Genomic DNA, 14,269 nt, shown 5'->3' on the forward strand with positions numbered 1-14,269 from the left:
TTTTAACTGCATTTTCTATCTGAAATGAGAATTTCAGTGACATAAGAAAGCTCTGGGTTTTCGGTTAAGTTGGTTTAAGTTTACTATTATATCAGAAAAGTCCAGTGGGATGAGATTTAGGTGATAAAATACCGTGTCAGGCGGCTAAAGAATATTGGAGGGAGGGAGCAAGAGCCAAGTAGGAGGAAGTTCTACAGTCTATTTATGAGATAGAATAGTAGTATAAGATAAATGATTCTTAAAATACTAATATCTATGAAGTGTTTATCAATGGATGATGTTATAAAAAGTGATAATAGAACAAGATGTGCCTCAATAGTTTTTGTGAATATTTGAAGGTGCAGACTTTGTTCAAGGTGCTTTGAGACTCATCCTTCTGGGAAGCAAGGAAATGTTATCTTTGCAAACTGTCCTGAAGGAATTTTAAAAATCTCCCCAAATAATGTTTGTCTGAAATGGAGATTTTGCTAACTTCAAAAAATATTCAGTTTCTGCTTCAAAAATATTTTCTATTTCTAGATTTCCGTTATTTTGACCTGGAGCAGTTCATTACTGTCATGAAGCATGTTTGATATCTAGTGTGTCTTTTTTATGGTAAGAATAAAGTTTTACTAAATTATCTTTGAAGAAAACAAAGAACAAATCAAGAAAATTTTTCAAATATATTCAGTGTAGGATAAATTCATTGCTGGAGTGAAAAGGAGAGTTTTAAAATATGATTATAGTGGATTTTCTAAGGAATTTGTTGCCAAATCACATTTGAAATTTAGCAGCACATGGCTTTTAACTTATTCAGACTCTTCAGAAAATCCATAACCTAATCCCAGTTTAAGTGGCAAAGTAAGTAGCACCCAGAGTAAAGGATCTTTAGGTGCAGAATTTAGAAATATTCTTAGGAAAAAGACAATTTTATTGTTTTTGAGGTATTTTTGTTCTTTTTTTTTTTTTGCTTTTCAGCTAACATTTTCTCTAATGTGCCTATTAAACTGGCATGGTGTAGTTGAATAGTCATAGTGTCCAAAGCCTTTATTGATTTTCCCCAGCACTGTGCATTTTCCCATTTTTTCAGTCATTTTGTACAGGGTTTTTCCTTGTTACTTAGAAGTATTTACTTCAAAGTTTGTGTTGGATTTCCCTATGCAGTTTCAAGTAGTTTGCCAGTGGTATAATCAACAGTTTTAAAATGTCACCAATGTATGGGCCTAGTTGCTAAACCCAGTATTTCTGTGCACTGGAGAAACAGATTTTCCATATCTATCAACTGAAATTTGTGTATATGGTTTGCTATCTGCATATAGTGTCTGCTTGGAGACAGACGCTACCCTTGTGTTTTTGCCACACTGTGTACCTCAATGAGAATAAAGATTTATTCCGTGCTTGCAGTGTTAGTTACTAGAAAATGTCTGTAAGCTTATGCTCTAAATGGTCTTGAAATGTGTGGCTTTTTGTAGTTTCCCACTGGTAAGAAGTTTCTCAAGGGGGACAAAAACCCCAAACTGGTTAGAATTCAAATAGAAATAGTGATGTCCTGTTCTGTCATTTTCAGTTTGTGTATTTGCCTAGTGACAGCATCATTTTAAGGGTGGACCTTTGCTGGGTAAGAAACATGTGAAGCTTGTGCCAAGGCTGTGATTTTGCTCGTATCTTTAATGGTAGCTTTTAAATCCCAGAAGGAGGTAGATAGGAGTGGTTTCACATCTTGGAGGTGTTACAGTGTGATCCTAACGTTCAGAGCTGGGGTATCTGCTGCTCAGAATGGGAAATGAAGACTCTTCCTTTCATAAAGCTGAGCTTTATAAAATTGGGTTTTCTTTTGCAGAGTATAAATGGGGTGTGAACTGTTGCTGGTGTTTGGAAGTTGCTCCTAGTGAGTCTTAAACTGTTGCACTATGAAAAAGTGTGTGATAATTGGTAACATGGTAAGATACTCAACAGTACAAAATAAACTTTTAATCAGTATGTGATGTGAAGAAACTGGATATCTTTATAGCATAAGGGGGGTGAGAAGTGAACCTTATTTCAATCCTGAAGATTAATTTATTAGCTGTTTTTAACCAGGAGATTGACAAATCCGACCCTTTGTTAATTTAGGCTCTTAATAACCTCTTCGGACTCTTTTAAAAAGTGCAGGTTTTCACTGAGAAAAACAAGAAAAAACTTACTTGTGTCTGAAAATATTCCTGGAAAAGATGACTTCAGAAAGTGTACTGGAGAGCAATTGTAACTTTTTTCCTGATTGTTTTTGATTGCTATGGGCAAATGATGAAAAATCATGCTCACCAAAGGTGAAATAGCTGTGTGGAGGAGGTGGGCACTCTGAAGTGCTTAGTGGAACTTAATACTAGTTACAGTATTGGATCTTCTTAGGTTGGATTTTCTTCCAGTGCTTAAGTAGGAGTGTGATTACAGAACAAGTGCTTTTCAGAGTATCCTCACATTGCACAGGAGTTAACTCCAAAAAGTACTGGTATTGGTATTGGTATTGGTGAGAATTCAGTTTTTTATTGAAGCCTGAAAGAAGAGTTAAATGAAATAGCACATTATATTTAATCTTATCTTCCAAAGCAAAGCATGCAGGCAGAGGTAAGATAAAAGTATGATCAAATCAATCTTGCAATGTTTAGAAAGCTGGTAATGGGGTAACACAAAGAAATATATAATTAAATCTGTGGAAGAGGTGTGTTAATTTGGAAGGAATATTTAAAACCCATAATCTTCAGAAATACATAGGGAGAGTTGCAATGATAAGCCTGGGAGTTTATGTTGGTGGGTGCTTTTCCTTTAGGAAATAATTTTACTGTCTTTCTTCTCCTGCATGCCTCCCTGCTGAATTACCACTGTTAGATGCTAAGCTCCATGGAAAGCAAGAGACAAAGTAACTTCCTGGAGACTCTTGATTCCCTGATCAATTAGCAACATGCAGAAACCTGAATAATTTTTATTTCAATATTGCTTTTCAAAAAATGTTCACAGGTTTGAAAGTAACCATTGGATCCTTCAGAGCAGGAACTCGAGGGATTTGTTTTCTGAACCTGGGTCTGCTACAATTTAAAATGAGAAAGCTGTATTGTGATAATAAACTCAAAGTTAGTGTAGCAATGTCCACCTAAGTGTAATAACTAATTACAGAATTAGGTAAGCATCATAATACAAAACTGTATTTGATTAGAAATTAATATCTTTGTACTAGTTATGTGACTCTGCTTTTGGTATACTTTCACAATTTTAAGATTAAATTACAAAGTTAATCCCATATTTTTTTTGTCTAGTAGTTTAATAACATTTTGAAATTCTTGTTTTCTGGAGAAAATAAAGAGGGACAAAGGAAAGTCTTCTGTTTGTTTAGAAGAATGCTGTATCACACATTTCTAAACTTAATTATCTTTATTTAATCAGAAATACATTCCATGTTTGTTAAAGAAATAACTTTTTCTGATTTCATTAGCTTCTCAGGCATGTAGAGTTTCAGCCAGGGAATGTGCTTTGTTTTGAACTCAGTCAGTGACCCCTGTAAAAGTGTTTAATTAACTTTTGCCAATGTCAATATACTTCTATTATACTCAGCAGGCTGGATGAGCTCCCTCTGGTGGCTCATTTACATTGAGGTTCTGTTCCTTCCTTCATAGCTGTTTACTCAAGCGAACAAGGCTGGTGACCCCAGGTATCAGTCAGGCATCAGTTCCTTCTGGGCTTATACTTTAATTGAAAAACATCAATAATTTCCTTACAGAATGAAACAAAAGCATTTAAATTCACAGGAGGTTCAATTCGTTAGCAAAATAAATAAAGAGCTACTGGGTAACAAAGTAAGCAAATAAAGCCGAATTACTTCCTTCTAAGTCAAAATCCCACAGTAGGTGGATGGCAGTAATTTAGCACTGGCACCCACTTACAAGAGTGCTTATTCTTAAACCTAAGAAATATTTGGATATTAAACCAAAATATTCGGACATTGACTGTGAAATTGTAAATGGCGTTCAGTATCAGCAAGGAGGAAGTAGGGCAGCAAGTAAGATTACAAACATGCGCTTCAGGAGAGAAAATTTTGGCCTCTTAAGGGATATTCTAGGAAGAACCCCATGGGAACAGGCCTTGCAGGGAAGAAGGGTCCAACAGACTTGGTTGATAGTCAAGAATCGCTTCCTCCAGGCTCAAGAAGGATGCATCCCAATGAGCAAGAAACTGGGCAAAGGCGGCAAGAGATCTGTGTGGATAAGTAACTCCTGTCATTACTCAAACAGAAGCAGGAAACACACAAGTGATGGAAACAGGGTCAGGCCACTTAAGCGAATATAGAGAGGTTGTCAAAGTAGAAATTAGACAAGGAAGGTCAAGGCCCATCTGAAATTAATTCTGGCCAAGGATGTCAGGGAAAGTGAAAAGGACTTCTTCAAATACATCAGTAATAAAAGGAAAAATAATGTGGGCCTGTTACTACATGGAGGGGGGACCCTGGTAACAAAGGACACAGAGGGCTGAGTTACTGAATGCCGCCTTTGCATGGGTCTTCACTGGCAAGACCAGGCCTCAGGAATCGTCGACTCAGGTGACCAGGATAAAGGAATATTGTAAGAAAGATTTTCCTTCAGTCAAGGGGAATTGGGTTAGAGAACACCTAGTGGTGAAGACTTGACATCCACAAGTCCATGGGCCCTGATGGTATGCATCCATGAGTGCTTAGAGAACTGGACAGCATAGCTAGACTGCTCATGATTGTCTTTGAAAGGTCTTGGTGATAAGGAGATGAGCCTGAGGACTGGAAGAAAACAAATATCACCCCAAGGAACTACTGGCCAGTCAGCCTCACCTCAGGCTCTGATGTTGTGATGGAACGACTTATTCTGGAGGCCATCTCTACCCATGTGGAGGACAAGGAGGTGGTCAGGAGCAGTCAGCATGGATTCACCAGAGATAAATCAACAAAGATGATGAAGGGACTGGCACATCTCTCCTATGAGGAAAGGCTGAGGGAGCTGTGCCTGTTCAGCCTCAAAAAGAGACAACTCAGAGGGGAACTCATCAATGTCCATCAGTATCTGAAGGAGGGTGCCAAGAGGATAGACCAGGCTCTGCTTGGTGGTGCCAAGCAACAGGCAAGAGGCAACAGGAAGAAACCGATGCCCAGGAAATTCCACCTGAACATGAGGAAGGACTTCTTTACTGTGTGGGTGACTGGGCACTGGAACAGGTTGCCCAGAGAAGGTATAGAGTCTCCCTCACTGGAGATACTTAAGGACTGTCTGGACACGTGTTGATGACTCTGCTTGAGCAGGGAGGTTGGACGATATAACCCCCTGTGGTCCCTTCCAACCTGACCCATTCTGTGATTCTATAAAGAAAATTATTAAGAATGTGAAATCCATGTTTTTAAAGTGGTTTAATCCTGTAGATGAACTACAATATGAGTTAAAATGAATCTTGGTATCAGAATTCATTTAAAGTATTTCACAGCATTAAAGAGAAGCATAATCACACTTTTTATAGTCTTCTTAAAATTAAGAAGCCAGGGGAATTTGTGTGTCAAAACCACCAGCAAATTTAAAATGAATTCTCCACCTCTGTAATGTTAATTCCTACAGATACTTTCTAATTCCATGCTGTTATAATTTAATGGCATCCTTATCATACTGGCACTGAGCCATCTTCTCTCAGAAGCAGTGGAAGCTTTGAAGCCAAACAACGTGCAAATTGGACATAAGATTAAAAACTTGTTCAATATAGAAGATTTTTTTTTTATTAAGATATTGTCAATAAGCAGGTTACAGAATTTTTTTTTTTTTATTAAGGTATTGTCAATAAGCAGATTACAGAATAAAATATTCAAAAATTAGAGAAATTATAGTTTTTGGAATATGAATATTTAGGCAAAGATGAATTTTTTCTTGGAGAAAGATGAGATTAGGAGGGAAATAGCAGTGTTTATAAGACGATCAGATAGCCATGTGAAATAAAGGGGAAAATAGAGTATAATCAACAATAGACACCTGTAGGAAGTTGAGAAGAAATACCTTTTAAAAAGTGGTTTAAATGAATATTCATTTGCATGTTTAATATCTTGCATTTTTTCATGTTCCTTAAAGATTCTAGCAGCTGAGATTCACAAAACAAATAATGCTTAGCAAGCATGAAAAACCTCTAAATTGAAAGTCTATAGACTTTCAATATTCACACAAATTGACCTGTTATTTTTTGATCACAAATTGTTCATCTGTCTGTTTTCTTTGTCAAATAACAATTGAAAGCATGGTTCATAGCATAATATTGTGCACCTGAATATGTGCATTAAAAATAAACAATCTAGGTCTTCCAATTTAATTATATATGGCTAGTAACAGAAGCGGGTAGGTTAGCAAAATTTTCTTTTATGCAGGTTTTTTAGAACAGTTTCCTACTGTGTTCAAGTCCAGAATCTCTTTGATGTTGGTGATCAGTCTATGAAAAATAAAAAGTCTAGTATTTGAGGAAAGTACTGGTGTACTTTGTTCAGGACTAAGAAGACTTGGAAATAACTTACTTGGTGCGCCCTGGGACTATACTTACATTTTTTCAGCTGATGGTAACTAGCATTTTCCAGTCATCCTTTCATAAAGGAATATGTTGATCCCGACTGATCCTTAAATCAGTCTGTACTCCTGGCTGCTACTGAATTTCTTTTTCCTGTTCTACCAGTGCCATAACTGGGTTTCTTGTACTATTGAACTTCATTCTGTTTCTCATGCTCTCATCTTAGAAGATTGTCCAAGTCTTCCAGCATTATGCCCTGGTCCTCCTGTGTTGAGTGACAGCTTTGAAAGTTGGCCAAGAACTTGAGTCCCTTCTTACCAAACACTGGAACTCTTCAAGATTAATGGATTCAGTTTTGGAGCATTTAACCCAAAACTAAGCAGGTGAATTCCACTGCTTGCTAAATTTTGATGCTTCTATCATAAAGACTGTCAACCACCTTATGTTAGAGAGCTGTTTAGATAACTTTTTCATGTATGTCATTTAGAAGTGGGAAATAATACTTTGTGTGGCAATGTCTTTAGTTACCTCTTACTCTGAAGAGGCACATGGACAACACCATTTCAATTTTGTGTGCTGGTGGAAATAAGCAGCTAGACAGCATGGCATCAACTACAAATGCAGGAACATAATTTTATAGTGTAATGTTATGAAATGATACTGCCTTTACATTGCCAAAGGCCAGCAACATTTGTAAGCAGAGGAGTGCTTGAGAGGTTAGTGTTCATCATGAAGGTAGATGTTCATCACACCTGAACTACAGAGGTAATAGGACCTCTTAGTACTTGTGGGCATACACACAAGTTGGGTACTGCAAATTAGAATAAAGACAGTGGGAGTCCTGTCTGTGTAGTGAGTAGCTGAGTGTTTCCGTAGTATAAATAATTTCTTCAGTGGACCCTTTAACAGCATAATTTCAGTTCTTTTTTAGTATAAATCGGTTAAGTACATAGTCTGCCCATTCTGCCAAAAAGTTAGTAATTGACTTTTTCTGATGGTTTTTATAAGTTTTAGTTACATTTGAACAAAAATTCTAAATTCTAAATGAGCTGTTCAAGTTACTGGCAGTTTGTATAACTTTGCAAGTCTTCCCTTGTTCCGTATTTCATGGGGACACTGTAGTGTGATGAGTGAATAGTATGCTTGGTTTAATTTAGATAAGGTAAACTTAGTGCAAACACCACACTGGAGGCATCCATGATGGTCTTTGTGTTCAGCAGTGAAAATCAGTTGGTTTTAGTTCTCTTATCTAGGAGATAATGAAGATAATTGTTTTTAATAGCTGGGGGCAACATTTTATCCAATTTATCACCATTCTGTCTTTCCATATCTCACTTTCATCAATCTAAGGTTAGGCTAGGTAAACTTTTTTTTGAGGTACCAGTCATATTTTAATTCCATCTCAGCTATTACATTTTGATTTTTAACTTTCTTTTTGACTTAGAACATTTCTAGAACATCTGAAAATCCAAGGTCATGGAATGGTACAAGATGTTCTACTTAGGTAATATATCTGTTCAGAATATGCAAGTGGCAAATAGATTCCTCTGTGTTTGCAGTCACTTCTGTTAGTCTCAGTGGAAGAGCAGATTACCCATGCTTAGTAGTGCTGTTGATGAAATGATGTGTAATAATGTACAATATTCAGTGAATGGCAACATAGAAAAATATCCAAAGACGTTAGTTTGAAATTTTGAGTTGATTGCTTCCTTAATACCTTTAATACACCTCTATTGCTCTAATGTACCATATTACATTATGTGGTACTTCTCAGCACTTCAGTCAACTGCAAAACTGAAAGAGGCAAGGCAAAAAGCTGCCAAATCCTCCCCGAGGATCTAGTAATGTGATGGCTGCATTCAAGTCTATAAGAGCTCCATGTGGCATGTAAAAAGCAACTTCTAATATGGTATCTCACAGCCATTCATTCTTATTTGTGAAGAATGCAAATTCTATTCAAGTTTTTAAAATAAGTTTTGAATTTTGATTCTGCTGAGGACTTACTTGAACATGAGTTCTGCTGAAAACTTGCATTCCTGATGCTCCTCCATTTGAAGCCAGCCCACAGTGCAAAATAGTATTTAGGACCTACTCATTCACATAGCAGAGAACAACAGGTTTTCCCATTCCCATCTGGAATACGCTGCTTTGGAATATTTGTGTTTGGCTAAAGATATCTTTCATATTTACCCTAATTCCATTACTAACTTTGTGCTTCTGTAGGCTTAAAGGTTGGGCAAAGATCTAAAGGAATTTTTCATTTATCCAAAAACTTCATTTGGTTCTGGTGTCAACTTCAGGACGCTGTGGAAGCCCAAGGGATTGGTTTACAACAGTCCTGTTTGTTCTGCATTAGACTACTGCTAGTTGCACTTTTAATTTAGGTTTTAGAAGCTTCTGCTAAAATGACTGTACTCATCCCAGTTGATCATTATCTAGCACTAGTATCCATCTGCTTCCACAGCTGCTGTAGAGTTCAGACTTTTGTCTCTGTATCTATGTTGTGATTACAAGAGAAAAAATCCCTGTAAGGTAGTAAAGGGAGCATAGCATGTACAGTGTTTGTAACTCTTCTGTTTAGTTTTTGAGGGAAGTGAAAGTCATTCCTTAAACTCAGGACTATAGGCTATAAGTCTGTACTTTTTGTATATTGTGTATTCGTAGAAAATGTGGTTTTTTTGACAAATAATGTGGAGTTCAAAAACCAAGTTGTAAGTATTTTATGTCCACAATGATTTTTTCTTTAACTTCATAGTTTTGGCTGAAAGATCCTATAATAGCTGCAATACCTCTTATCTAAAGATGATTTTATGTAAGTAAAAAAGACCTAGAATTACCTGTTTCTGATAGTGTTATTTATGCAGGTATACTTATTATTATGGTTTTTTCCAATTCAAGGGTCTTGTAAAAAATTTTCTGTAAGTGATGGCAGAGCTATTATATATAAGCAGAGCTATTATATATAAGCTGCCAGTGAACTGGCAGTACACTAGTACATTGTTTCCTTGCAATTGTGTTACAAAAGAGTTGTATTACTGTCTTTCATTCTCTCATTGACACTTGCATCACCATGGTTGAACCACTAACCGTAGCTGATCAGATCCTCTTCATTATTCAAAGTAGTAGTCTCGTGTAAATGAGTATGGTGAGAAGATAATGTGCTCCTTATTAAATTAAACTAAAAATGTAGTGTGTGTATATAGGGTTATAATTCTGATCCCATTCTGCTGTCAGATTCTTATGGAAGTGCTGCCAGGGATGTTTTGTGCAGGTAATGTATGTGTCCTGAGTGTCAGAGAGGACACTTGGAGCCATGTGTGAAGGGAATAGATGAAAATATTTCATGTGTTGCAGGCAAGAGCAGAGGCACACAGAGTAGTCCACAGCTCAGGAGCAGACCTACATTGTGAGACACCAGGAAATAATTCCTTTTGTCTTAGTTTCCTTCATGATCACCAAGATCTGATTGGCACTGTTCATAAAGTCTGTACTGAGGGGAATGTGTTGGGTGACTGAAAATAGAGTTGAGTTCCTTGGCTTATCCGAGTTGGGATTAGTAGAGTTTCAAGTAATAAGTGAGAGGAGGAAGGGGTGGTACTTCTCTTTTCTGTAGTTACTTGCTTCAAGAACTGTGAATGATATTAATGTAAATCAATTACTAATGCACCCCCGAAACATAGCTCTCTTCTCTGCCAATGTCATTTTCACCTGCTCCAGGTGACCAGTTCTCTTTTGTTATTGTTACCCTCCCAAGACTGCTATCATGCTGCTTGGCACAGCAGCTTCATACTTCACTGAGCAGCTGTCACGCTGTCCTTCAGGTGAGGCATTGCCCTGAAATTACAACTCTTTCAGTGGTACGTTTGCCAAAATTAGCGTTCTTTGAATAGAACACCACAGTCTGTTCACCATGGAGGATGAGTGGAAGTAGATACATTTTCTAACAAAGAAAATGGGTTGTGTGTATGTACGTAAAATCACTTTGTTTACAGCTTTGGGACTCTGGGAGCTAAAAATACATTGTAAATTGAGATCAATAATTTTGTTGCTTCATTAAGATGTGCTCTGATGTTGTGCTGCTGGTGTGAGATCACAGGTGTACTAATGCCTATGCAAAAGTTTTATGTTTTATAATTCTATCATGTAAACTTGAAAAAGCAAAGACAGAAATGTAAACTAAAGTTTAATGAAGAATGATCCCAGCCACACCTCTGCTACTGACTTGTTTAGTGTGCATCTGGATATGTCCTGTATTTTCTAACAGCTTCCTTACCATGGAGCAGTGGTGTTCTCTATATTTCTAGGTATAGCAGTATGAGGCTTGATTGTTTTGCCACTTGCTTTAGCACTTAGGCTGAGAAGAGCCATGTTCAGCATATGTACAGGGAAGGCAATTGCGCATTAATTTGAAGTCTCCACACGGTGAAGAAATGTAATTAGTGAAATAGTTAAGCAGAATGCAAGCATGGAACTACCTAATGTTAAAATATAGCCCTTGTTTGGAGCAAGGGCTTTTTGTTACATACGTATTAACCTTATAGGTTCACTTTAGGGGAAAAAAGGGGCCACGCATCATTTTAAAAAGAACTAAGCACATCACACCCTGTAAGGTCTTTATTCTAGCTAAAACAGACATAGAGATAGGATTTAAGAGATTGCTGGTTAACCCAGAAATCTCGGACTTAAATCTTAAGTTCATATGATTTCAAATGCAGAGTTATTGGCGCAATATCAAAAGGCAGGTTGACTTTTTTAAGCTTAACTAGACATGAAAGCACATTTACAGGAAGGTTCCATTTTAATACCACAAACCCTCTACTTTTCTATCAATATTTTTTGCAAAGAGGTGAGTGATTATCATGACAAAGCAGAGTCAGGTTTAGGAATTCTTAATCTGGTTGTGCCTCAGAGGAAGGAAAAGAGCTTTTCTGTAGCTTTAAAACTTTCTATTAAACTGAAAAGGAATTTCCTTTACATTATAGTCGAGTTTAAGATTAACAGTTAACCTTTACCAGCCTGGTATATGACATTTCTTGTCTTTGAATACTTCTGGAATAATTTTTTGATTTACCACTGTCTTGGTAGAGCTGGAACTTGTCTTTTTTTCTCTGTTTGTATTCAAAATTCAGGAAAATTTCCCTGTGTACATTGGAAGTTATTTAAACTTACATTCAAACTGATTTTGGAATATTAGAAATTAAAAATGGAATAAGCATTTTAAATATAACTAAAAATGTGTAAAAGGAACTGTGTAAATGCCAATAGACTTAATTTTATTCTTCGTAAATCTATTCCATGACTATGTAGATATAAAATGTGTTATAAATATATAAATATAAAAATGTGCACATATACACGTGTGTCTTGCAGCATCTCTAAACTCCTAGCACAGATTGTTTCTTTGTTAATGCATTTATAAACTCTTCTATTATAGCCTGTCAATATACCTTAATTTAAATCAGTGATGTAAAACCGGGATGGCAACCTGAACCAGATGCCAATTTATCTCAGGCCAGTCCCTTGTAAGCTCTATTAACTCAGACTGAGAAATAGTAACTAAAGTAGCGGAGTAGTGAATCAACAGTATTTTAAATCCTCCCCACTGGCTTTGTAAGAGAATCCAGGCTCTTTATAATGCTATTATTTCTTGTCAGAATTCTAAGTTCCACTCTGTACAGCTGGAAATAAAGATGATATATTTCAGGGCTTGGGTAATATTTTTTTTTCTTTAATTGACAGCATATTAAAATGTTGTTGGTGCTTGGTGTGGGATTTTTTTTTCTTTCATTCCTGTATTATTTATACGGTGCTAAGAATTTGACTTCTGATCTAATAATTTCATTACTGTTTTTAATCAAGATTAGTTTTGCTGGCACTCCCAATACTTATCAAGAATAATAAATTTTTTAGAGAAGTATAAAAATTTCCTTTCTTCGTATTCATTTTTGTAATACAGCACCTGGGACTTTCTTCTATTGTTTTGAATTTTAAGGGGAGGGGAAATGCTGAGTTTTCCTGAGTGTTTTGCTTCACCTTAACTGCGAGCACTGAAGCTGCTGGGAGGGAGAAGCTCACATAAGTGACATTCTCAGAGTGTGTGTGACTATTATAAAGGCATGTGTGTGTCTGCCTCTGGCTCGTCCTGCTGAGCTGGCTTCTGGTGAAGTCTCGGGAAGAGACGAGCGCAGCAAAGGGTTAAGTTTTTACTATCAACCCCAGAAAGGCACATTTGCAATGCCTCCCAGTCTTGTCTTCCTTTTTACACCTCATTTGCTCACCGATACTCCTCACTTCAAGGCAGATCCTTTGACCTAAGCAGATTATTGTAGACGCATGAAGGACACAGCAAGCTATCCTGTGCTTTTAAAGGAGGAGATTTTGGCTCCAAAATAGGACACTAAGCTTTTCAGCCTTCTGCTGCTGTACCTAGCAAGCACGAGGCAGTGTCTGGAGGTGCTTAGTGGACTCCTGTGGAATCGTATGGGAAACAAAAGCAGAAGTGGCAGCTGCTGCAAATGGGGGAGCCTGTGCCGTTAGCGGGAAGCGATTGCTAATAAGGGCCTGTGAGACCTGGGTTTCCTTGGTTTCCATGACACTTATTAGGTAACACAGAAATTGAATTGTCTCCCACAGTGCTCTTGGGGGATAGTGGTATGACGGGGTGCTCCAGGGACACAGACTTGCAGCAACTCATCACTCTAAGCATGTGAAACTCCCTGGATTGTTGTGCCTTACTTCTTTGTTTGCTGTGTCTTGCTTGTGTTTGCAATTTGCTCTGCTTTGTTGATTTTTTTTTTTTCTTTTCATGGAAGACCCTGGCTACACCGTTTCTCAAATAATATTTTCCCCTTTTTATTTAGAGCTGAGCTTGGCAAAGAGAGGATATGAACAATTATACAGGTGGGCTACTCGGGGGGAGTGAAGATATAAGGCATCCAAACAGGTACTGGCAGCCTGCAGCTCTGTAAAAATGCCACTCCAGCAGATTTCTGTAGTTCCAGCGCGGGAGACTGCCAGCAATGGGAGAAGTTCAGTGGGCACAAACAAAGAGAAGAGCAAGGAAGTCGAGGTAAGAGGAAGGTTTCAATTTGCTACGACAGGGTGAGGGTGCCTTTGGTAGGCAGTGGGTCTGGCTGCGGAGCAGGATGCGGCGTTGCTGGAGCGTTGCAGAGGGCTCAGGGGTGCAGCTGTAGCACACTGCAGGGGATGCTGTGACAGCAGCACCTCAGCTTTACAGAGACAAGGACCCTGCTTCAAAAGTAAAATAAATAAATGCGGGAAGTTACAAATTGTGTTAGGGGGTTTTAACATTTTCATTTAAATGAGTGCAGCCTGCTAGTACTGGCAGTCATTGTTCCTTATAAGCTGTCAAGTAGCAGTTTCTTTATAATAGGTTGGATGAAAAAGTAGTTGGAGTAAAATCCCTGTCTTTTTTTAAAACCAACAAAAATAATGTACTAAAGCCTGTCTTTCTAATGTGCATGTAGTATAGGCATGAGCTCTATACCTTAGTCTTTTTACCATTTAAAAGGCATCAGTGTTTCATTTTTTATCTCTTGACTGACTTTCTTTGATTAATAAACATACAAAAGTGTTGTTTCATCAGTAAATACTCTATCCTGTTGTCTCCCAGTTAAGAAGAACCTGTAGGTTCAGATTACATTAATGGTTAGTACAAAAAAAAAAATCTGTGCAATTTTAATGGTATTTTTAGCTGCAGAAATCTCTTTTGTATGTATAGATTAAACATGTATTGTGCAAAACC

General features: G+C 37.4%; 1 protein-coding gene across 7 annotated transcripts in view; it reads left to right on the forward strand.

The window, feature by feature from the left end:
- Positions 1-14,269, forward strand: part of MARCH1 (membrane associated ring-CH-type finger 1) — a 153,822-nt gene that overhangs the window by 10,011 nt on the left and 129,542 nt on the right. Inside the window, exons 1-2 of one of the 7 annotated variants that reach the window (XM_017740621.1) lie at positions 12,924-13,107; positions 13,365-13,573. The exons of 2 other annotated variants lie outside the window; for them this stretch is intronic. In XM_017740621.1, the coding sequence (XP_017596110.1) occupies positions 13,475-13,573 (99 nt within the window). In that variant the 5' untranslated portion in view covers positions 12,924-13,107; positions 13,365-13,474. Of the gene's footprint in view, positions 1-12,923; positions 13,108-13,129; positions 13,574-14,269 lie in introns of those variants that run through there. 4 more of the 7 variants (XM_017740624.1, XM_017740623.1, XM_017740622.1 and 1 more) reach the window with 4 other exon arrangements.

Source organism: Corvus brachyrhynchos, unplaced genomic scaffold (assembly GCF_000691975.1).
Source record: "Corvus brachyrhynchos isolate BGI_N302 unplaced genomic scaffold, ASM69197v1 scaffold178, whole genome shotgun sequence".
Taxonomy (NCBI): domain Eukaryota; kingdom Metazoa; phylum Chordata; class Aves; order Passeriformes; family Corvidae; genus Corvus; species Corvus brachyrhynchos.